Source organism: Uranotaenia lowii, chromosome 2, assembly GCF_029784155.1.
Source record: "Uranotaenia lowii strain MFRU-FL chromosome 2, ASM2978415v1, whole genome shotgun sequence".
NCBI lineage: Eukaryota > Metazoa > Arthropoda > Insecta > Diptera > Culicidae > Uranotaenia > Uranotaenia lowii.
In genome coordinates this window covers 366501620-366524239 of record NC_073692.1, presented here as the reverse complement: position 1 = coordinate 366524239, position 22620 = coordinate 366501620, and the positions used below count along the sequence as shown (strand labels likewise).

The 22620-nt window shown below is 35.8% G+C and overlaps 1 protein-coding gene across 2 annotated transcripts; it reads left to right on the top strand.

Annotated features, from left to right (window-relative positions):
• The first annotated feature begins 853 nt into the window (after positions 1–853).
• LOC129747823 (probable cytochrome P450 6a13) lies at positions 854–22098 on the top strand. 2 transcript variants are annotated; one of them, XM_055742185.1, is made up of 7 exons: positions 854–949; positions 7358–7532; positions 7595–7925; positions 8068–8255; positions 21132–21351; positions 21412–21686; positions 21748–22098. In XM_055742185.1, the coding sequence occupies exons 1-7, from the start codon at positions 946–948 to the stop codon at positions 22031–22033; spliced, it is 1479 nt and encodes a 492-aa protein (XP_055598160.1). In that variant the 5' UTR covers positions 854–945; the 3' UTR covers positions 22034–22098. The 2 variants fall into 2 exon arrangements, with proteins under 2 accessions (XP_055598160.1, XP_055598159.1); XM_055742184.1 differs by lacking the exon at positions 854–949 and having other exon boundaries at positions 7252–7532.
• Positions 22099–22620: the final 522 nt, after the last annotated feature.

Genomic DNA, 22620 nt, shown 5'->3' with positions numbered 1-22620 from the left:
AAACTCAATTCATTACCTCGAGCGGCAAGTGCCAAGTGGGGTGAAAACAAAGAAATTGAACATAACTTCTAATCTCGTTTTTACTGGTGCCGGCAAAAAACATCGGTGAGTGGTGCCTGTCGTTTATGTTTGTGTGAATGGTTTGTTTGTTTGACGATTTTTTTTCCTCCTGAATCTGTTCTTTGCCAATTTTCCCTTGTGTTGCTTATCAGAAGGATTTCGGAACGACAACATGTCGGAAAAACGGAAGCTCTGGTCGCACAATTCATCTCTGAACGGTTGTTCTATACTCTTGGGTTGGATGGTTGAAGCAAAATGCAAAGTGGATGTTATGGGTTTTCATTCGGGGACTTAAACCAATCGAGGGAAAACAAACCAACCACCATTCATCTCCATCGCAATCAGGAAAAGCGTTCCAGCGAGATTTACAATATAAGCTTTTCAGAGCAATAATCTGTCCATTGTTGTTTATGCATAAAAAATTCTGATCATTTTAGAAATTGTGAAAATAAATATTACAAGTTATTGAAGGATTTGTTAAACTTTGAAAAAAAAAAATCAATGAAAAAAGGCCGTCATGGACAATAAATAAAAATATAAATTTTTGACGGTCGCCATGTACATAAATTTGCGAAAGTTCTTATCAACATATGACGGTCGCCATTGAAGTTGTAAGAAAAACTCAATCAAGAATTGACGGTCGCCATATAAGAAGTTAAACGTTTATCACATTTTCACCATTCGCACTCTCCATTTCTGTTTACCTTCGGGAAACTTAGAGTGGCAGCGAAAAATCTACCTACATACACAAAAATATAGATAAATTTACTTACAGAACCACTCCGGGGCAGGCGTCCACTCTCGAACGAACGACGGCAGCACCAGTCTAGTTTAGTAGTGAGCAAAACTTATCTCCAGCTAGCAAAACTACTAACTCAACTCGAAATGTGTAAGTTTTCCATTGTGCACAATGAATGCTAAATTAGTTTCTATTGCAGCAAAAGTTTGCTGCTGCTTGGCGCTCGCTGTTGCTGTTGTGAAATAAGGAAAGTGAATGAAAATGAAAAAAAGGGAAGGGAAGATGCAAAGGGGGTCAATTGAGTCAGTTGAGGGTAATTTTATCGCTTCTCTGCCATTTCTGCTTTAGAAGCAGAAGAAATGCTTAAGTTTGGAAGAGCGGAAGGATTCTCGCTAGGAAGACTTGGTAGCGTCTGATTTTTCTTATCAGCTTGGAGCAAAAAAAAAAATTTGTCCCACAGTTGGTCGGTCGAGGATGGGAAATGAATATTTATCGTACTTTGAAAGCTGTATATTTCAATCAATTATCGAATTTATAATCTCGTGAAAAAGTTTCAAAATTAAACGCGCTTTCAAGTTTTTACAATGTTTATTCCTATTTCCTGAATCGAAATGGAAAATTTTCTTAGGAGAGTGATAGATTTTTGAGGTGTTTAATTTTATAATATAAACATATGACTAATAAAGAGAATTTAAAAAAAAACTCTACTCTATTTTTAAGAGGCTCTTCATATGATTCGTTCAGAACGGGGAACTGAAAAGAATAAGAGAGAACATTCGTCAATGATAAAAGAAATTGTGCAGCCAATGATTGAATTTGTGGTATTTTGTGGCAATTCGTTACAAAAAAAGGGTTGAGTTCAAATAAATGAGAGAAACCAGTAATCAGAGAGTGTGAAAATGTGCTAATTGTTGCAAATTGTAGCAATTTGTGAAGCAGTTGTGGAATTTTGATCATTACCACTCCAAATGCAAAGAATTCTCTCTTGATTTTAATCCCTTGGTTCAGAAACTTCTACAGAGCCATCATAGAAGAAACTTAAAGAGACTTAAAAAAGTATTCAGATGAGACTCTTACAGAGTTTTTAAACGATACTCTCAAAAAGACTCTTAAAGAAAATTGCTAAGAAAATCTCTGTAGGCATTTGCACGATTTCTAGAGAGACACTCTGAAAGAAACTTTTTCCAAGAAACTTAATCGAAGCGGCATTTTCGAAGGGTCTCTCTCAGAGAAACTTTCAAGAAAAGGCATTCTTGAAGAGGCTCTTTTGCAGAGATCCTTTTCAACATACTATATTGATCAAATTCTTTTGAAGGGATTTTTTGACTGAAACTATATCAACAGCCACTTTAGAAAAGATTCTTTTGAAGAGACTCTTTTGATGGAACTCTTTCAAGGAGACTCTTTTAAAGAGGCTCTTTTGAAGAAACCCTTTGAGGAGTTTCTTTTGAAAATACTCCTTCGAAGAGAATCTTTTGAAGCGACTCTTTTGAAGGGACGCTTTTGGAAAGACTTTTTTATCGAGACTCTTTTGAAGAGATTCTTTTGAAGAGACTTTTTCAAAGAGTCTATTTTGAAGAAACTCTTTTAAAGAGACTCTTTGAAGCGACTCTTTCGAAGAGAGTCATTAATTGAGACTCTTTTGAAGAGACTATTTTGGAAAGACTCTTTTAAAGAGACTCTTTTGACGAGACTCTTTAATTTAGACTCTTTTGAGGAGCCTCTTTTAAAAAGACTCTTTTGAAGAGACTCTTCGAAGTGTCCCTTTTGAAGAGACTCTTCTTGAGATACTCTTTAGCAGAGACACTTTTGAAGAGACTCATTTGTAGAGACTTTTTTGAAGAGATTCTTTTGAAGAGACTCTTGAAGAGATTATTTGAAGAGACTCTTTTGAAGCGACCCTGATGAAAAGACTTTTTTTTAAAAGACTTTTTTGAATAGATACTTTTGTTGAGACTTTTGAAATTCTTTCAAAGAGATCCGATTGAAAAGACTGTTTCGAAGAGTATTTCAAAAAGATTTTTATGAAGAGAATTTTTTGAAAAGACTCTATGAAGACACTCTGTGAAAAAAAAGTCTCTTCATAGAGTCTCTTCAAAGAGTCACTTCGAAGAGTCTCTTCAAAGAGTCTCTTCAAAGAGTCTCTTCAAAGTGTCTCTTCAAAGAGTCTCTTCAAAGAGTCTCTTCAAAGAGTCTCTTCAAAGAGTCTCTTCAAAGAGTCTCTTCAAAGAGTCTCTTCAAAGAGTCTCTTCAAAGAGTCTCTTCAAAGAGTCTCTTCAAAGAGTCTCTTCAAAGAGTCTCTTCAAAGAGTCTCTTCAAAGAGTCTCTTCAAAGAGTCTCTTCAAAGAGTCTCTTCAAAGGGTCTCTTCAAAGAGTCTCTTCAAAGAGTCTCCCCAAAGAGTCTCCCCAAAGAGTCTCCCCAAAGAGTCTCCCCAAAGAGTCTCCCCAAAGAGTCTCCCCAAAGAGTCTGCCCAAAGAGTCTCCCCAAAGAGTCTCCCCAAAGAGTCTCCCCAAAGAGTCTCCCCAAAGAGTCTCCCCAAAGAGTCTCCTTAAAGAGTCTCTTCAAAGAGTCTCCCCAAAGAGTCTCCCCAAAGAGTCTCCCCAAAGAGTCTCCCTAAAGAGTCTCCCTAAAGAGTCTCCCTAAAGAGTCTCCCCAAAGAGTCTCTCAAAGAGTCTCCCCAAAGAGTCTCCCCAAAGAGTCTCCTTAAAGAGTCTCTTCAAAGAGTCTCCCCAAAGAGTCTCCCCAAAGAGTCTCCCCAAAGAGTCTCCCCAAAGAGTCTCCCCAAAGAGTCTCCCCAAAGAGTCTCCCCAAAGAGTCTCCCCAAAGAGTCTCCCCAAAGAGTCTCTCAAAGAGTCTCCCCAAAGAGTCTCCCCAAAGAGTCTCCTTAAAGAGTCTCTTCAAAGAGTCTCCCCAAAGAGTCTCCCCAAAGAGTCTCCCCAAAGAGTCTCCCCAAAGAGTCTCCCCAAAGAGTCTCTCAAAGAGTCTTTCCAAAGAGTCTCCCCAAAGAATCTCCCCAAAGAGTCTCCCCCAAGAGTCTCCTTAAAGAGTCACTTCAAAGAGTCACTTCAAAGAGTCTCCCCAAAGAGTCTCCCCAAAGAGTCTCCCTAAAGAGTCTCCCCAAAGAGTCTCCCCAAAGAGTCTCCCCAAAGAGTCTCCCCAAAGAGTCTCTCAAAGAGTCTCCCCAAAGAGTCTCCCCAAAGAGTCTCCCCAAAGAGTCTCCCCAAAGAGTCTCTCAAAGAGTCTCCCCAAAGAGTCTCCCCAAAGAGTCTCCCTAAAAAGTCTCCCCAAAGAGTCTTCCCAAAGAGTCTCCCCAAAGAGTCTCCCCAAAGAGTCTCTCAAAGAGTCTTTCCAAAGAGTCTTCCCAAAGAGTCTCCCCAAAGAGTTTCCTTAAAGAGTCTCCCCAAAGAATCTCCCCAAAGAGTCTCCCCCAAGAGTCTCCTTAAAGAGTCACTTCAAAGAGTCTTTCCAAAGAGTCTCCCCAAAGAGTCTCCCTAAAGAGTCTTCCTAAAGAGTCTTCCTAAAGAGTCTCCCCAAAGAGTCTCCCCAAAGAGTCTCCCTAAAGAGTCTCCCCAAAGAGTCTCCCCAAAGAGTCTCCCCAAAGAGTCTCTCAAAGAGTCTCCCCAAAGAGTCTCCCCAAAGAGTCTCCTTAAAGAGTCTCTTCATAGAGTCTTCCCAAAGAGTCTCCCCAAAGAGTCTCCCCAAAGAGTCTCCCCAAAGAGTCTCCCCAAAGAGTCTCCCCAAAGAGTCTCCCCAAAGAGTCTCCTTAAAGAGTCTCTTCATAGAGTCTCCCCAAAGAGTCTCCCCAAAGAGTCTCCCCAAAGAGTCTCCCCAAAGAGTCTCTCAAAGAGTCTTTCCAAAGAGTCTTCCCAAAGAGTCTCCCCAAAGAGTCTCCCCAAAGAGTCTCCTCAAAGAGTCTCTTCAAAGAGTCTCTTCAAAGAGTCTCCCTAAAGAGTCTCCCCAAATAGTCTCCCCAAAGAGTCTCCACAAAGAGTCTCCCCAAAGAGTTTCCCCAAAGAGTCTCCCCAAAGAGTCTCCCCAAAGAGTCTCCCCAAAGAGTCTCCCCAAAGAGTCTCCCCAAAGAGTCTCCCCAAAGAGTCTCTTCAAAGAGTCTTTTCAAAGAGTCTTTTCAAGGTGTCTCTTCAAAGACTCACGAGGAGTATCTCCCTCAAGTGACTCTCTCTCTTTTGACTTCCAATTTTGTATTTTTTGTTTCTTGCACATAACTTGTTTCAAATTTATTTTTATTAGTTTTCATTAATTTACAAAACTAGGAGTTCTTTCATTCAATCAATCTTATATCACAGAAGTTGAACTCTTTGGCTCAGCTGGTCATTTTTCAGTTCAGTTTTAAGTTCAGATTTCTATTTTTTGCATCATAACTTTAACCAAATAATCTTACGATTTAACATCCAGATCGTTGAAAAACTTGACTGATAATAAAGTGAACTTTTTAAGCCTCACAAGAGATTCAACTTAAAAGAGTCGAAAACAAATTTCAATCAATGAAATGTTTCGCACTGGTATTGCAGGATTTCCTTAAATGTTCTATATTCATAAATTTAATGGTTCAAAAAATGTATTTTTCTCCCAAATTTTCGTTTTGAAAAAAAAAACCATTCATGATTGCTTTTCGTATGGGAAACTAATTCTCTGAGATTTCGACATTGAAGATATTTTTATTATAATAAACCTGCAATAATTTTCATCTCATGCTTCAAAATCCACAAAGAAATATTCTTTTTTATTCCTTAAACAAATTCTCAGACATTTCTGAAAAATAATCAGCGTAAGAATTTTTTTTGTCAACAATTTACTTATTTCAAAAATCACCAAATGGGCACCAAAGGAAATTCGGATATCGAAATTAGAATTTTGATGGCAAATGGCTTAGAAAATGCATGACACTTCAATATCTGGTGTTATCTCTTAAAAATTTGATTGGCCAAATACCGACATTCCATGATTTTGTCTGTTTTCCGAAAAACGACTTTTGTTAGATAACACCAAATCTTGATGTTTCAGCTTCGAGTCATGTTTCATCCAAAATAAAATTTCGATTTTTTTTTTCAATTTCCTTTGGTCTCGCTTTTGATGTTTTTTGATATTTTAAAGTCGATTTTCAACAAAAAATTTTTTTCGAGTTAACACTAGTTTTATTCATTTATAAGACAAGTGGCATCAAAATTATTGATTATATTTTTCGTTTTCCTTTGTTCCCCCTTGGGTGATTTTTTAATGCCAAAAACCGAAACTTTGAACACTTTGAGGCACCCGCAAATCGAGTCCAATTGAGCTGAAGTTTTGCAGAGTTTTCTGGGCCAATCTACAAAATAACCCATTTGACTGCCACCCAAGAATCAAGTTCAAACATTTCAACCTTTTCCATTTTTCAAAAATCGAATATTCCTTCCTTGAAACCTCTCTATAACCATTTCAACATTCAACTGCTATAATTTTACGACGAATTTACTGATAACTCCATGTTTGCTTTTTGACTGAGCACTCAAATGAGAAATTCAATTGGGGATACAATAGAGCTTCACTTTTTTCTGGCATTCGCATTCACAAATTCGCAAAAAAAAGAAAGTTTGAGAGTTTCTGAAGGCAAACGCTTCTTATCTAAAATTTATGTAATTTTTATTTTTGAATTATCTTCAAAATTCAACGGTTAAATATAAGGGAGAGGAGAGAATTTGTTCCAGCGTTAATCAAAAGGAAAAAAAGTAATTTTTCATTGGACGACTTTTTGGGCGCTTGTTTGTTTAGGTAACCAGTTTTTTTTTTATTGAAGTTAAGTTGAATATGCATTCTTATGAGCTTAATTCATATATTTATTTTTTTTGGATTTAGACACAAATGTCACAAGGTGGTAAAGTGTCATGAATAAACAAAAAAAAATTGGAGATTCGTTGATAAAAATATTGAAAGAAAATTGATTTCTGTAATTTTTGTTACACATTAAGTGACGTTGCACTCTTCTTTTAATAAAATATTTTCTATTTTACTTCAAAGAGCAAATTTATTCAAAAACCGTAAGTGAAAATATAAAGATTTAAAATTACATATGTCTGCCATAAAAATCCATAACAAAATGAACTTTGCTTCAAAGCTCAAGCTCATCAGTTATCTCATGTTCTTCTCCGCTACGTCGAAGGTGTCTCCCGATAACAAAATCAAAATCAAATTTTCACTTTATTTTCACACAGTCACCCAATTTCTTATCACAATTAGTTCCGTATCGAAATGGTTATAAGCTCGGGAGCGGCTCTGATCTGAGGTATCTGATATCGCGTTGATTAGAAACAGCTGATATGAAAAAAATTGAAAATGGCAAAGCTCCTCTGAATGGATTGAAATTTTCGCTTATTTTTGAAAAAAGTAGAAAAACGATATCATAAAAGTATAAATCTAGATTACCGAAACCAGTTCAAGTTCAGTCATTTTCACATTCGAACCGCTGACGGTCATCGAAAGTAACGTGTCTCTAGATCTGAAAACCGCTAAAATGGTGATCATTGCATCTTTACTTATCGGTCTGCTCTACACCAATCCAGTAGCATTTGCGCTAGTGATTTTGTGTGGAATATTGGCTCGGGAGCTGCTGAAATGGCACTTCAAATATTGGGAACGGGAACATGTCCCCGGTCCAAAGCCATCACTTCTGGTTGGAAACTTGGGCCCACTTTTGACCATGAAGAAGCATCTGGCCACCGTTTGTGATGAGTGGTATAAGTGAGTTGTTTTGAAAATTTTTAAAGGTTCAATCAATTAATTTTTTCACATATATTTTCAAGTGCCTATAAGGATCAACCATTCATCGGTTACTTCAAAGTGTTTAAACCGGCAGTTTTTGTGCGGGATCCCGATATCATCAAGGATATTTTGGTCAAGGATCAGTCCAGCTTCTCTGCCAATGATTTCAAAGTCAATACCAAGCTGGATCCTCTTCTGGCCCACAATCCATTCGTAGTCGATGGAGAACGGTGGAAAAAATCCCGACAACTGTTGACTCCCATATTCACCTCCAGTAAGATGAAAACCCTGTTCCCTATGATGGAAAGAGTCGGTAAACAGTTTGTGGACTTTATCGAACGTCAGGGTGGTCAGAATCTGGAGGCGAAATCGGTGAGTTTCCTTGTATGGCTATCGGGAATGAATCCAATGCACCCCGAGATTGATAAGAAAGTGAATGATTAAGTGATAACAAGCGTGGTAGAAAAAAAAACAAACATTCAAATATTTTTTCGTTTTTGGTTTTGAATCTTAGATTTCGGCAGCATTCACAACCCAGAATGTGGCGGCCTGTGCATTTAGCTTGGACGCGGAATGTTTCGAGAATCCGAAATGCGAGTGGCGTATTATGGGCAAGAAAATTTTTCAACCGTCGATAATAAATGGTATCACTTTTACCATCACGCTGTTCGTTCCCCTGGTAGCGAAAATTATTCCGATGAGGTAAGTTGAACGACCAACTTGGTTATTAAAATATTCAGAATATGTATATCGGGTTTCAATGTGGAAAAATGGGATCAGTCTGTGTAATTTGAAATTTCAATGAAAAAGATAAAATTAAAATTAATGTAGAAAATATTCGGAAAAAACTGCCTCGTCTTCCAGTAGAACTTGTATTGATAAGGTTGCCAGAATTTTTTCAGCATGTAACTGTGCCGGACAAATCCGGGTAGTTTTATTTTAAAACCAGGCAAAATCAGGGCATTTGATTTAAAAATTGACGACCAAATAACCGGGCAAATTTTGTCAAAACCATGAAATCGAAAAAACGAAGAAAATCAAAACTCATCGACAGGTTTTAATTCGTATTTTAGGTTTCAAAAAAACCTTTCATGATTATTTTTATAAAACTTGCTTCAATGAAATCCGGGCTAGACTTTTCCCAAATTTTGTATTCAATATCCAAGCAAACCTGGATAAAACCGGGAAACCTGGCAACTTTAGTGTAAGATTTGAGTTTGAGTCGTTCCGGAAGACAAGGCAAGTGTTATTTACGTTTTTTTATTCACTTTTTTTTATCATCTTATCTATTCTCTGAATATGTTTTCAATTACATCAAATACATTCAAATCGATAAACACAGTGAATTATCTCAATAAAAACTTTTAAAAGACTTACAAAACAAACATGGGCCCAATTTCTTAAAATGATGAATATAAAGCTTCCAACATTTCGAAAAATCAAACGACTTATTTTGATTAATATCTTTTGTGAACCCGAGCAAGGCCGGATAAAATAAGCTAGTATTAAATAAACAAGAATAAATGAGCTAACATTTTTAATGATGATATTCATCACTGATAATGAGGCATTAAAAATCATTTTAAAAAAATAGAAAAAAAAACTTTTTGAAATGCATGAAATTTTGTCTAATATTGTCCTGCTTCAACATTTTATATTCAGTAAAACTGCAAAATCTTCAGACTTTCCAATATTGGTAGTGCATATTATTCACATGAATGTATGGATTGTAGTAGGTACAAGTAAAAGAGTAAAGGAGAGTTGGACTACTTGTTCTCCGTTTCCTGATTTTTTTTATTCCTGTCAATTTGAACTCACTTTCAAAATCAGTGTTTTTGAAGAAATTGATCGTAGTAATTCAACCTTTTTTTTTTGACTAATTATAAAATTTTCGTTTTAAATGAGCTTTTTACATCAAACAAGTTATTGGCTTTTAGATTAACTTGTATTGATCATGCTAACCAAGTCGGACGAGCAATTATTAACCAAATTGTGTTGGTTTTTTCCTTGAATTCAATGGATGATCCTTATTCTTTTCATATTTCTGATTATTCTTATTATGTCCTTCGTTCACAACGAAGTAATTGTTTGGAGTTTGTATCCGCTTTCTCATTACCTACAAAAGGGTGTTCGTATCAAAAAGTGGTCAAACTAAATTGCGTGTAATTTGATTATTTGTTTATTTAAAAAAAAATCAAAGTATCTTTCTTTTTGAAATTCAATATAATAGACGAAAAAAATATTCAGTTAAGGTTCCGGTCGACCTTCGGCGCAGAACGTCATTTTGCTTTGAACTGCTTCTCGCTGCTTACAGTTTTTTGGGTCTTCTTACGGTTTTGCTTAACTATCGTCCGATATTTTACGATTGGACGAAGTTCTGGTGTGCTGAGAGGATTCTTATCCTTGGGCACATCCTGAATGTGTTAGCGGCATACCACTTCTTTGCCATTTTTCATAATGGCAGGACGTCAAATTCGGCCAAAACAGCACAGACATGTCATGTTTCTTCAGGAAAGGCAGAAAACGCCTTTGAAGACACTCCTTGACGTAAATTTACTAGTTGACGGCCGCGGCTGCAACAAAATTGTCGATTTACAAGCCTCAGATACAGATAGCTTCCCAAACGAGATATTTCTTGGTAAACTTTGATAGTTTTATTAATTAAGATTAATCACCGTGATTTATGTTTGGAAATTAATTTTTACGGCCTTATCGGTGAAAGTTATGTTCTCATAGTGAGAACATTTCAAGAATTGAAAATTATAGATGGATAGAAGAAGATTAGAAGAAAATTATAGGTGTTGAAATGAGCGGGTAGAATTTTTTAAGAAGCATTTTCACCACATACTTAACTTTTGTTCAATCACGGATCAACTATTTTGAAATGTTAGAATCGGACAGGGTTGAGTCTAACACAACACAATAGTTGATCTTGCGTGGTTCGCACCGCGAAACTTGCAGTGCGAACGAACAAAAGGAAAGTATGTGGTCGCTCTGAAAAGCTCCCGTAACTAACATTTCAAAATAGTTGATCCGTGATTGAACAAAAGTTAAGTATGTGGTGAAAATGCTTCTTAAAAAATTCTAGTTTAATATGCTTGAAAATGTCTGCCACCTTTCCCAATCTAGTTGCTGTATGAAACTTTTGTCCTGGAACCTGTCTCAAGTCTGCCTTGGCGTAGGTTTCGTCGTCCATTACCACGCAATTAAACTATGTCAACAATGTCGTATACTGCTTTCAGGATCTTGTTTTTGCGTAAGGTTTTGCTTTTCATTGCTATAATCAGTCACTAAATTTTAATCAGTCGATAGTCCGGATCGTTTTTAAGCTCCATGCACGGTTGTAGATGATATTCCTGACTTATTAGCGGTATCTCGAGCGGAGAAATGGGAGATTCCGGCATCCTAGTTGTCGAAATACGTTCCCCGAACAATTTTATTACTTTGATGACGGTTGATTTCACCACATTCAACGATTTTGCAGTTTCTGCGTGCTTGTAGTTTGGATTTTCACGACGCATGCATAAAATTCTGATTTGTAGTTCCTCTTGCTTGGACGCCATTTTGAAAACTAAAGATCTAACGTCGAAAGCCAAATAGAAGCATCATTTTACACACATACACCTACAAAATAAGGGGTTTTCAGGTTTTTCTTATTAATAATTAGAAAAATACGGCAAATTTAAGTTGACCACTATTTGATCCGAACACCCTTTAACCCTCATCCGCATTACAGTGTCATTTTGACATTATTGCAAGTTTGAATGCTTGTAACTTTTTTCAGAAGCTTCATAAAAGAAAATTTTTTTCGAGGACCCTAAATGAATTCAAAAGTTCTTTAATATTGCATCTTTACTTTATTTATGGACGAACCCTGGAAGCCTGGACAAAAAAACTCCCTTTTCCGACTTAGAGTGTCATTTTGACACTCCAAAAGTAAAATCTATTTAATTCGTTTGAATTATTATGAACTTCATATAAAACTTATATCAATAGAAACCTGAGCCGCCGGCCGTGGCCTAGAGGACAGCGTTCCAGTCTTCTAAGCCAGAGTCCATGAGATCGAATCCCGATCACGGCACACATAGTACACTTTCAGTGGTCTGGTGGTTTTAGCATTTGTAAGATGCTAGCCAATTATATCCTTGAAAGATTGTACGCCTTAGAGTTAAGTAAATTAGATCTCTTCAAAGAAACATGATGTTTCACTGAGATCCTATATGTGTGTGTTCGTTTTTTTTTTTTTTTAAACCTTGTAATGTTAGTAAAATATGTTTCGAACATTATATACAGCTAAAGTTACAAGTTTTCTCGTTATTCAGCATGAAAGAAAAAAAATCCGAAAAAACATGCCTTACGAAAACTGCTGTAGTTCATATGTTACACGTCCAAAAAAATATTTGTCTTATGCATATGAAAGCTGAAGTTAATGCCTACATCATGAAGACAAGAAATGTTTTTTTAAATTTTTTTTTAATGAAATGGTCACAAAAAGTTAAAAAAAGTGGTCTAAAAAACCTACTTTTCATTCGATTGCTAGTAAATACTGTTTGAGCGATGGTAGAGTTTTGAAAAAAATATGACTACAAAATCTATTAAAATTTCAACATTTTGCTGTCTTTAGATTTTTTATGCAACAAAAACTGAATTTACTGGAATTTTTCAAAGTTCACTACTTTGAGCGTTTTTTTTACAAATTGAAATTTCATCTGTTTTTGTGGTCCACCGTCAGGTTGTACCCGGATTATCAGTGCTTTTACTTTGTTTGGACCAACCAAGAGTATATTCATTGGAAAGCACATTTAATCTACATTCTAGTGAGGTGCTACAATTCACGCTGTGAGATTTCACAAAAATATGAAAATTATAAACGTAAAATCATTCCTGAATTTCTAGAACTACAAGCAGCGGTCCAGCAAAACGTGTTTGTTTGCTCTCCGAGTAGGTACGGTGGGTGGTTATTCGGGCAGAGAGCGAAGCCGAGAGACGAAATTACGATGCATGTCGTGCATTTCTTGGTCTGTCGGCTTCGCTCTCTGCCAGAATAACCACCCACCGTCAGGGTTGCCACCTATTTTCAAAAAATGTCTGGAACAATTAAGCCGAAATGTCTGGAAATGGGTATAAATGTCTGGAACATTGTAGTGTTGAGCTAGTCGGGGAGAATAGAATCGAAAAATGAAAAAAACGCCCGAACATCAAATTTTTCTGATCATTTCACCGACCAGATCAAACATTGATTCTTTTATTTTCTTTGGGTTATTGTATTAAGCTTTATCATTCCTTTTAGAACATTTGAAAAATGATATCAAGTTGAGCTTTTATCGGTTCCAAAATGCAAAGTTTCAACAGCTTTATCCAGTCATTGAGTTAATCTCTGCCAAAATAAATGATTTTTCAAAAATAAGAATGCATTTGGTTGGTAATGCACATCACAAATCCTTGAAAACGAAACACATCTACCACTATCTCAATGTTTGGCTATGAAAAATGATGCAGCGAATTTCTATCCTCCCTTCTTCTATTCCGAACTTCTATCCCCCTCCTTGAGAAGCTTATTTCAATACTAAAATTTTAAAATGATACGTTATTTCAAAAATTAAAAGTTCAGAATATAAACCATCTGCTTAGCAATTCATATTCTGGAAACCAGATTCATTTAGAATTTCTTATTACAGATCGCAGATTCATTGTTTTAAAACTATGAATTATAAATTAAAAGTGATCGGGATCCAAATTGAAAAAAAAAAAAACAATAAAGTTAAGGTATTTGTTCATTTCTGATTGCATACAGTCATATCTAGATTGGTAATATTGAAAAACCTTTTTTCATTGTTAAAACCTTTCTATCAAGTCATGCAAAACATTAACTTTCTTATATACACTTCTAAATCATTGTTAAATATGATTGTTCTTATAAAAATCACTTCCTAGATTTCCAGATCGATATTCAATGTCACAGCGATCCACGCTTATACTAATTGCACTGCACAGCTGTAATTACAAGTTTAAAAAAAATATACTTAAACTGCAAATTATGAGAACAAGGCTTTTGATTTTGTAAGTAATTTATGAAATGGTTTTCAATTTTCAATAACCATTCATGTAAAACTACAACCTCTGCACAGAAATAGAGATCATGTAGATTCACATGAATGGTTATTGCAAATTGTAAACCATTTCATTGCTTACGAATATTTTTAAATTACTTATAATATAAAAAACCTTGTTCTCATAATTTGCAGTTTAAGTATCTATATATTTTTTAAACTTGTAATTGCAGCTGCGCAGTTCAATTGATCTGGAAACATAGGAAATGATTTTTATAAGAACAATCATATTTAATAATGATTTAGAAGTGTATATAAAAAAGTTATTTATGCATCTAGGTGCGAACAGTACATTTTTTCAACACGTGTCGAGCATTTATCCAACGAGGCTTGTCGAGATAATTTTTGTAACATTAAACAACATAATTTGAGTACATACGATTTTAAACAAGACATCGTAGGTTTCGATGTTTATGTATTCAGAATATCAATATTCTGATTTCACTTTTAGATAACTATTCAGATTAAAGTTTTCGTTAAAGACAACACCATTTTGAAAAATCTCAGTCAAATTTATCGGAGCCTAGATTGCGACGTTGAATTAGTCAATGTCTACTTTTTCAATGGCTATGAAACGTCTAAAACTGTTTTTCAATTTCTTTTGCAATTTCACAATATATACCAACAGAGCTGCTGAATGTTAACAAAAATAGTATTGATTTGATTTGGAAAGTTTGAAGCGTTTGTGTCTGGCGTAAAATTTGATAAGTTGTGTTGTATGTAGATGATCCAGTTTGGAATGTAACGTAGGCAAATTATTGTGAATTTTTAATAACTACTTGTTGTAGAATAAAGTCGATCAATAACAATATTAGAAACAAATCCAAATTGATTACAGAGTTTTCGTTTCTAGTAACTGATTCGAGTTGGGGAATAAGCCCATTAAACAATTTTTCCTGCCTTTTTCGGATTCTGACTTAGAAACCATATCAGTCTTTTCATTTCAGTCATTAACCAAAAAAAGAATGACAAATGGCCGCATTGTATTTGGACAGGCCTTTTTACACAGCTTAGTGATGAAATAAGTTCGGGACGAAATGATTCCAAATTCTCCCAGTATGGACGTTCGGACCGAGTAATGTCAAAATACTAGACAGTTTTCGTCCGAATTCGGACGAATGATTAAAACTTGGTCAGAGTCATTCGGTGGGAACAAAACCTTCTGGGCTGTTGATTTGAGCGAAGTGAGCTCGAACAATTCTACTCCACCCCAGTCACTAACTAGTCAATAATGCCAAAAATAGATTACAATTTGGTAAAAACTTTGTCAATCAAAAAATGTCTGGAATTGTCTGGAAGGAAACCTAAAAATCTGGAAGTCTGGATACCAAAAAAAAAGTCTGGCCGAAGGTCAAAAAGTCTGGAAGATCCAGACAAAATCTGGAAGGTTGACATCCCTGCCCACCGTACCTACTCGGAGAGCAAACAAACACGTTTTGCTGGACGCGGTGCTTGTAGTTCTAGAAATTCAGGAATGATTTTACGTTTATAATTTTCATATTTTTGTGAAATCTCACAGCGTGAATTGTAGCACCTCACTAGAATGTAGATTAAATGTGCTTTCCAATGAATATACTCTTGATTGGTCCAAACAAAGTAAAAGGACTGATAATCCGGGTACAACCTGACAGTGGACCACAAAAACAGATGAAATTTCAATTAGTAAAAAAATCGCGCAAAGTAGTGAACTTTGAAAAATTCCAGTAAATTCAATTTTTGTTGCATAAAAAATCTAAAGACAGCAAAATGTTGAAATTTTAATAGATTTTGTAGTCATATTTTTTTCAAAACTCTACCATCGCTCAAACAGTATTTACTAGCAATCGAATGAAAAGTAGGTTTTTTAGACCACTTTTTTTTAACTTTTTGTGACCATTTCATTAAAAAAAATTTAAAAAAATATTTCTTGTCTTCATGATGTAGGCATTAACTTCAGCTTTCATATGCATAAGTCAAATATTTTTTTGGACATGTATTATATGAACTACAGCAATTTTCCTGAGGCATGTTTTTTCGGATTTTTTTTCTTTCGTGCTGAATAACGGGAAAACTATAAGCTTTAGCTATATATAATGTTCCAAACATATTTTACTGACGTTACAAGGTTTCTAGTGATATAAGTTTCATTGTAATCGATTATATATAAAAAGAGTTATGACGATTTTAGCTTGGAGTGTCAAATTGACACTCCTAGTGCTGATTAGGGTAATGAAATCTAATGCGGATGAGGGTTAAATCAGTCTTAAAATATTAAAACAGTACTGAAAGTCCTGTTTTCAACCCCTGTGAGTATGCAATAATAAAAATGTCAAAAATGTCTCAAAAGTTGTTTGTAATCTTAAAACAAACTTCTGTGAATTTTTCAGCGTGAAAATGAGATTTTAGAGGATCAGTTTTTCCTCAAAGATATGATGAAAACGGCAAACGGAGAACAAGTAATTCAAATCTCCTCTACAGTTTCGTCTAAACTAGGGTAAACATATTTGGCAACAGTTAAAAGAGTACATTGAGATGATTTTAACAAAAAAGGTAAGGAAAAACTTCCTCACTTATCCGAACTCTTGTTTTTCTGAGATCCCGCTTTATCCCAGCCATCAGATTGATACAACATCCATGTACACTAGAGTGCCCCAAATTTGTATTGGAAATTTAAAACCTGTGGAATGTTATGCGCCCTTCTGAAAGGGGTCGTCCATACAAGACAAATAATGTTTTCGCGATATTGACGTTATTTTTCGTCAGATTGTGTTGAAAATTTGCACAGGAGAGTTTTAAAAGACGAGCAATCGATTACAGTTATCAAATTTAGGGTCAGGGGTCTGCCAAAGGGGTCGTCCATATCCACTGATTAATGTTTTTGCGATATTGGCGTTATTATAGATCGTATTGTGATGAAAATTAGCACATGAGTGTTTTGAGAGACGAGCAATCGATTTCAAGTTTTGAATTGTGGATCAGAAGTCGGCTGAAGGAGTCGTCCATATCCAACTTTAATGTTTTTGCGATTTTGACGTTATTCTACATTGGATTGAGATGAAAATTTCCGCATAGCAGTTTTGAAAGACGCTCTTTTGCTTTCAGGTTTCAAATCTTGACTCAGAGGTCGGCAAAAGGGGTTTTTATCTGTTCACTGTTTTTACGATATTCTCTTGATTGAGCATAGAATTGTAATGAAAATTGACACAAGGGAGTTTAACAGAAAAGATAATTGATTTCAGGTGTCAAGTTTTGAATCGTGGTCAAAAAAAGGCCGTCCATGTTAGTTGCTCACTGTTTTCGCGATATTGTCGTGATCATGCATCGAATTGAGATGAAAATGTTCAGATGAGGGTTATAAACTATGAGCAATTGACTCCAGGTAGCATGTTCCGTGTCAAGAGTCGGCGAAAGGGGCGTCTATATTCACTGTTCACAGTTTTCAACTTCCTGACGTTATTTTACATATAATTTGAAAAGAAAAAATGGCACAAGGGAGTTTTGAGTAACGTAAAATTGGTTTCAATTATCGAATTTCGGGCCATGGGACAGAAAAAGAGGGTTTCATTGAAAGTTCAGTGTTTTGTGCAATAATTTTGTTGGAGGCAGTTAATTGATACCAATTTAAGTGTGAAGGTTAAGCAAAAGAGTCGTGCACATAAACAAATAGTACATGTTTCTGCCATAATGTCTAGATTTTGCAACCGATCGAGAAGAAAACACTCTCACATAAATTTTAATAAAAAGCCATTCAACCGTTTAATTTGAATTTCAAGTAATAGTAATAGTAGCGACTTTAAACACTGTTGAATTTTTTCCCCAGAATTGTCGAAAGAATGTTTTGAATTTACTTTCTAAACTCATTTTGACGTAGGTACCAATGATTTAAAGCGAAACGAAGTTCGTACGGGATCAGCTAGTTATTAATAACTCTGGTCCCCTTCGGCCGATTTCTTTTGACAACGGGTTTTCTTAAAGCCTGAATTATGACAAATAATTCATCCGAATACTGCATTTCGATTAAAGTTGACACAAAAAAGTTATTAGCCTTCAAAAATGGGCTGACATTTTTAAGGATGACATTCACCAATGTTAATGAGGCGTCAAAATGTTCGACCCCCCCGACCGGAACACTCAATTTGAAATGCAAGCTATTTCGTTGAGCCATGACCGATTTAGATTGTGCTTGTTCCGTAAGATTGCAAAATCTCAGGTTTTTCAAATATCTGGTTGTGGTTGTGGATAATATTCACGTGATAGCACAGATGAAGTGATAGTTCGGGGAGAAGTCCAGGCGAAACTTACTTGATGTCTGTAGTACCCACTGGAAATCTCGGATATATATTCACAACGTTTATTCATAGAACGAATTACAACTTATATTTTCACTTGTACATCAGTAACGATACGTGGCAATCCAACTGCGTAGTTTTATTATTCTTCACCCCCTGTCAGTGTGCCCGTCCTGTGCTCCCGACTTACACGGTGATTGGGAATCACCCATTATCGCTATCAAGTTAACCTTCGAGGGGCTGGTCGTTAAGGCTGCCACAATGCCCATTTCTAGTTTTCATCATATTTTCAAGTGAATGATTATAAACAACTTTTGGTAAATAAAAAACTTCATCGTTGAGAACATATTTTTGGCTGGTGTTTCTTAAATTGCATAACCACAGGGGTTAAGGAATATGACTTTCAGTACTTTTTCGGATGTTTAAAAAGAATTTTAAAGAAATGTAGCCTTGAGTCAGTCTCAATTGTTTCCAAATTAAGGAAAAAATGGTTGAAGTGGGACATGCTTTGCAACCGGAAAAGTCATGTTCCTAAGCCCCTGTGGTTATGCAATTTACGAAAAAAAACGGTCAAAAATTTATCTTCAACAATAAAGTCTTTCGTTTAGCAAAATTTTTTATAATCATCACACTTAGCTTATGCGAATTTTTCAGCGAAAACGGGGTTCTGGGGTGTAATTTTCACTTGAAAATATGAATGGGGCATGAAATGGGCATCAAGTAATTTAATTCTCCCATAAAGTTTCGCCTGGACTACTCCCCGAATTGTCACATGAATATTATCCACAACCACAACCAGATATTTGAAAAATCTGAGATTTTACAATCTTACGCAACAAACACAATATAAATCGGTCATGATTTGACGAAATGGCATAAATTTCAAATTGAGCATTCCGGTCGGGGTGGTCGAACATTTTTACGCCTCATTAATAGTGGTGAATATCATCCTTAAAAATATCAGCCCATTTTTGAAGGCTAATAACTTTTTCATGTTAACTTAAATCGAAATGCAGTATTGGGATGAATTATTTGTCATAACTTAGGCTTTAAGAAAACTCGTTTTCAAAAGAAATCGGCCGAAGGGGACCAGAGTTATTAATAAATAACTGGTTTTTCATGTTCCTCCCGAACAAAATGTCTCAAAATCCCATACAAACTTCCGGCTCGTTAAGCGACCCCTTCCCGTGATCCGATCTGGCCCAAATTTGTCATGGAATCTTGTACTAGGCCAAGGATCAATATTAGCCTGCAGCGCATAACTTTTTCAAAAGTCGGGTCATTTGGGGCAGTCGAATATACACTAAGGTTTTTTTTTTCGCGGTATGAATTCCGACGTTAGCGTATAGGACTCGGAATATTTTCGCTCAAAAAACGTGTTGATTCGCGATGTGAGACAACTTCATAAAAGGGAAGAAATACGTTGGTTTTTTCTGATCAAATGTCTTTCTATAAAAAAGGGTACATTAGGTAAAATTTCACAAAAAGAAGAGTACCGAAATCCTCGGTAACACTGATCACTTTTTTCCATATTTTTCGATTATTTTTTTCTGTTAAGGAGAATGTGGCATGTTTTATATTTTTTTTAAAACCAAACTTGAACGCTTCTGACGTGTTTCGATAAAAAAAAATTAAATTTTATGTGGTTTTAGTCACATTCTTTAACATTTTTTTTTCGAATAATCACCGAGTTCTGCTTTGATTTGTCCAGATTTTATGTTCAAAAATTCGATATCATAACCCAGATATTACCAAGTATTATAAAATACTTTGTATATTTGATCAGCCAAGAAAAGTCGGAAAAAATCTGTAATGGTTACTCTGGGGTCCCCTAACTCATATTAGAGTGAGCCTATTCGAGATATTGGGGCTTATTCTACGACTCGAGTGACTGACTTGCGAAATTTCATATAATTTTGCTGGCTTAAATAGCCTCTCTAGCATCAAAATTTTTATTCAGATGAGCTACTTTTAGCTCACTTGTTCTTTCTGTGGAATCAGAAGGCTGGTGGTTTTTGTGCCAATTTAAAAATTTTCTATAGAAAATTTTCTGATGAATAACTTTGTCGAAGATTGTAACTTCGCCACTTATTAGACATAAAAGCTATTAGCTGTTGACTAGCGGTAAGTCATTTGGCATTATAAAACAATCAATTCACCTGACATCACTGCCGGTGCTTGATGAGGTATTTCTTACATAAAAGTCATGCAATAACTCGCTAGACACCAGCAGTGATGTCAGTTGAATTGATTGTTTTGAGACATATCCCTATTCCACAGCTTATAAATTGTTTACTTGATAAGATACGAAGGTACAGTCAGCGAAAAGTTGTTCAGCAGAAAATTTCCTTCAAAGAATCTTCTGATTGTCACATATCTGAAACATAATCATAAAACATATCTACATAAGAAAAAAGAATGATATGGAATTTTCAGAACGAAATATATAATTAATTTTCCCATATAAACATGAAAGTTCAAATTTACTCACGTAAACAATATTTTAAAATTCAGCAGAAAATCATTAATTACATTTGGAACAAAACGAAGCATTTTAGACCCCAGGATTTATAAAATTCAAAATCGACCAAAAATCGACTCAGTCTAATGTGTCATTTAATAAGGTTTTTTGACGCTGAGAAAATGGACACTCGGCTATAAGACGCTTAGGGATATTTTACAAAAATTGCCACCGACCGTGGTCTAGAGGATAGCGTTTTAGTCTTCTAAGCCTGAGGTCATGAGATCGAGTCTCGATCACGGCATACATAGTACTCTTTCTGTGGGCTGGTGATTTTAGCATTTGTAAGATGGTAGCTGTTATTTTCTCGAAAGATTTATGCTGAATGTTAAGAAGAATTTAGATCTCTTCAATAAAACATGATGTTTCACTGAGAGCCTATTAGTATGTGTTTTTATAAAACAAATCTCTCTCGTACAACAAAAGCGATTTTCTCGAGTTCGTTACCGTATTGCAAGTTGTTATCACAAGGTTAACAAAATTTTTCACGAAAAAGTACAGGTCAAGTTATGTTTGGTTGATAATTTTAAGATAAGTTTCAAATAGATTTGTAGTTATTTCTATGTGTATTCAAATTTTTTATCATGTGTCATGTAGAAACTATCACGCTGTATTAAAAAAAAATGTTTCTAATCATTATAAAGAAAAACTTCAAACGTATATTATTTTGTTGCTCCAGACTCGTACCGAAGGAAGTCGATGCATGGATGCGAAAGATGGTATCCGGGCTGCTGCAGGAGCGCCGAACGAAAAACGTGGTTCGCGAAGATCAGCTCCAGTCACTGCTGAATCTCAAAAAGGCGGACCTAACTGAGGAAATCATTGCTGGCCACGCTCTGGCCTTCTTCACCGAGGGTTTCGAAACGTCCAGCACGACTCTGGCTTTCCTGATTTTCAATGTTAGTTATTTGTTTTTTTTTTAAAGATTATCCACTAACAATTTATTTGTATTAAAATAGCTCGCCGAAAATCCAGAAGTCCAAGAAAGGTTATTCGAAGAAATCAAGCAGGGTTTAGCTGATAATGGAAATGTTCTGAGTTATGATGTTATTCAGAAATTCGAATATATGGACTGGTGTCTTCAGGAAAGTCTCCGGATGAACCCTCCAGTGGCTGCAATGCAGAAGTTAGCGACCAAGAGATATTTGCTGAAGCGAGAAGTTAACGGAAAAATGACGGGAACAGTTATTCCCGAAGGCACAACCGTTCTCATTCCGCTGATGGCCATTCAAAAGTGGGTCAATAAATTTCGTTTGATAAAGTACGAAGATTAATGAATTTATTTTTTATTCTAGTGATCCAAAATACTACCCGGAACCGGAAAAGTTCCGACCCGAGCGATTTAGTCAGGAGGAGAAAAACGAACGGCCAGCATCGGTGTATTTCCCATTTGGTGACGGACCCCGGATGTGTATGGGAATGCGTTTTGCTCAGGCTCAGATTAAGGTGGCACTGTCACTGCTAATTCAGAACTTCCGCATTCGAGTGTCCCCCAAACACAAATCTCCCTGGCAGCTGGACAACCGAACGTTCCTCATTCAGGCTCGTGATGGATTAATGGTTAGTGTCGAAAGGCGTTGACGTTCGAATTATATTTTAAGAAATTTCGTTTTTATTCCTTCAAATCCTAAAAATTTATGATATTTTCTATTAAAGAAAATTAAAAAAAAAACATTGAAGTCAGTATTTTTTTGTACTCAATTTCCATAGGCAAATCGAAAAAGGAAAGCTTCAAAAGCAGCGAGTCGATGAAAAAGTAATAACTCCGATCGAGAAAAAAAGCTTTAATCATAAAAAAGAGAACCTTCCCGGGAAAGTGGAGCCGGAAATCAAAAACCTTGCAGCTGGGAATTCATTTCGATTAGATTTCCACCTGGAATGGTGCAAATGAGTTTCTACCGTCAAAGGTTTTTTTTACTTCTATGTCTATTGGGGCTTTCTTTCTCTACCATTTCTCGGTGGTGTTGTTATTACAGCCGAGCAGTGGAACCTTTCTTTGATCTGTAATTGCTGCGGTACTTTGAATTCGGAATACTTTGAGTTCAGCTGTTGCTATACTTTGCATATATTAGGGTTTCTTACAGTGTAACGTGCTGTAGGATGGAATCAAACTGTTTTGGTTAAGCTCCATAAAAATCCAAAAATTTAATTCAGCAAAAATACATATT

What these genes read in the sequence shown, in the direction of transcription:
- LOC129747823 (XM_055742184.1), top strand. Translation starts at nt 7,306, where the DNA reads ATGGTGATCATTGCATCTTTACTTATCGGTCTGCTCTACACCAATCCA. An exon ending in GCGAAAATTATTCCGATGAG is followed by an intron (nt 8,256 to 21,131) that starts GTAAGTTGAACG and finishes TTGTTGCTCCAG; the next exon opens with ACTCGTACCGAAGGAAGTCG. An exon ending in TGGCTTTCCTGATTTTCAAT is followed by an intron (nt 21,352 to 21,411) that starts GTTAGTTATTTG and finishes GTATTAAAATAG; the next exon opens with CTCGCCGAAAATCCAGAAGT.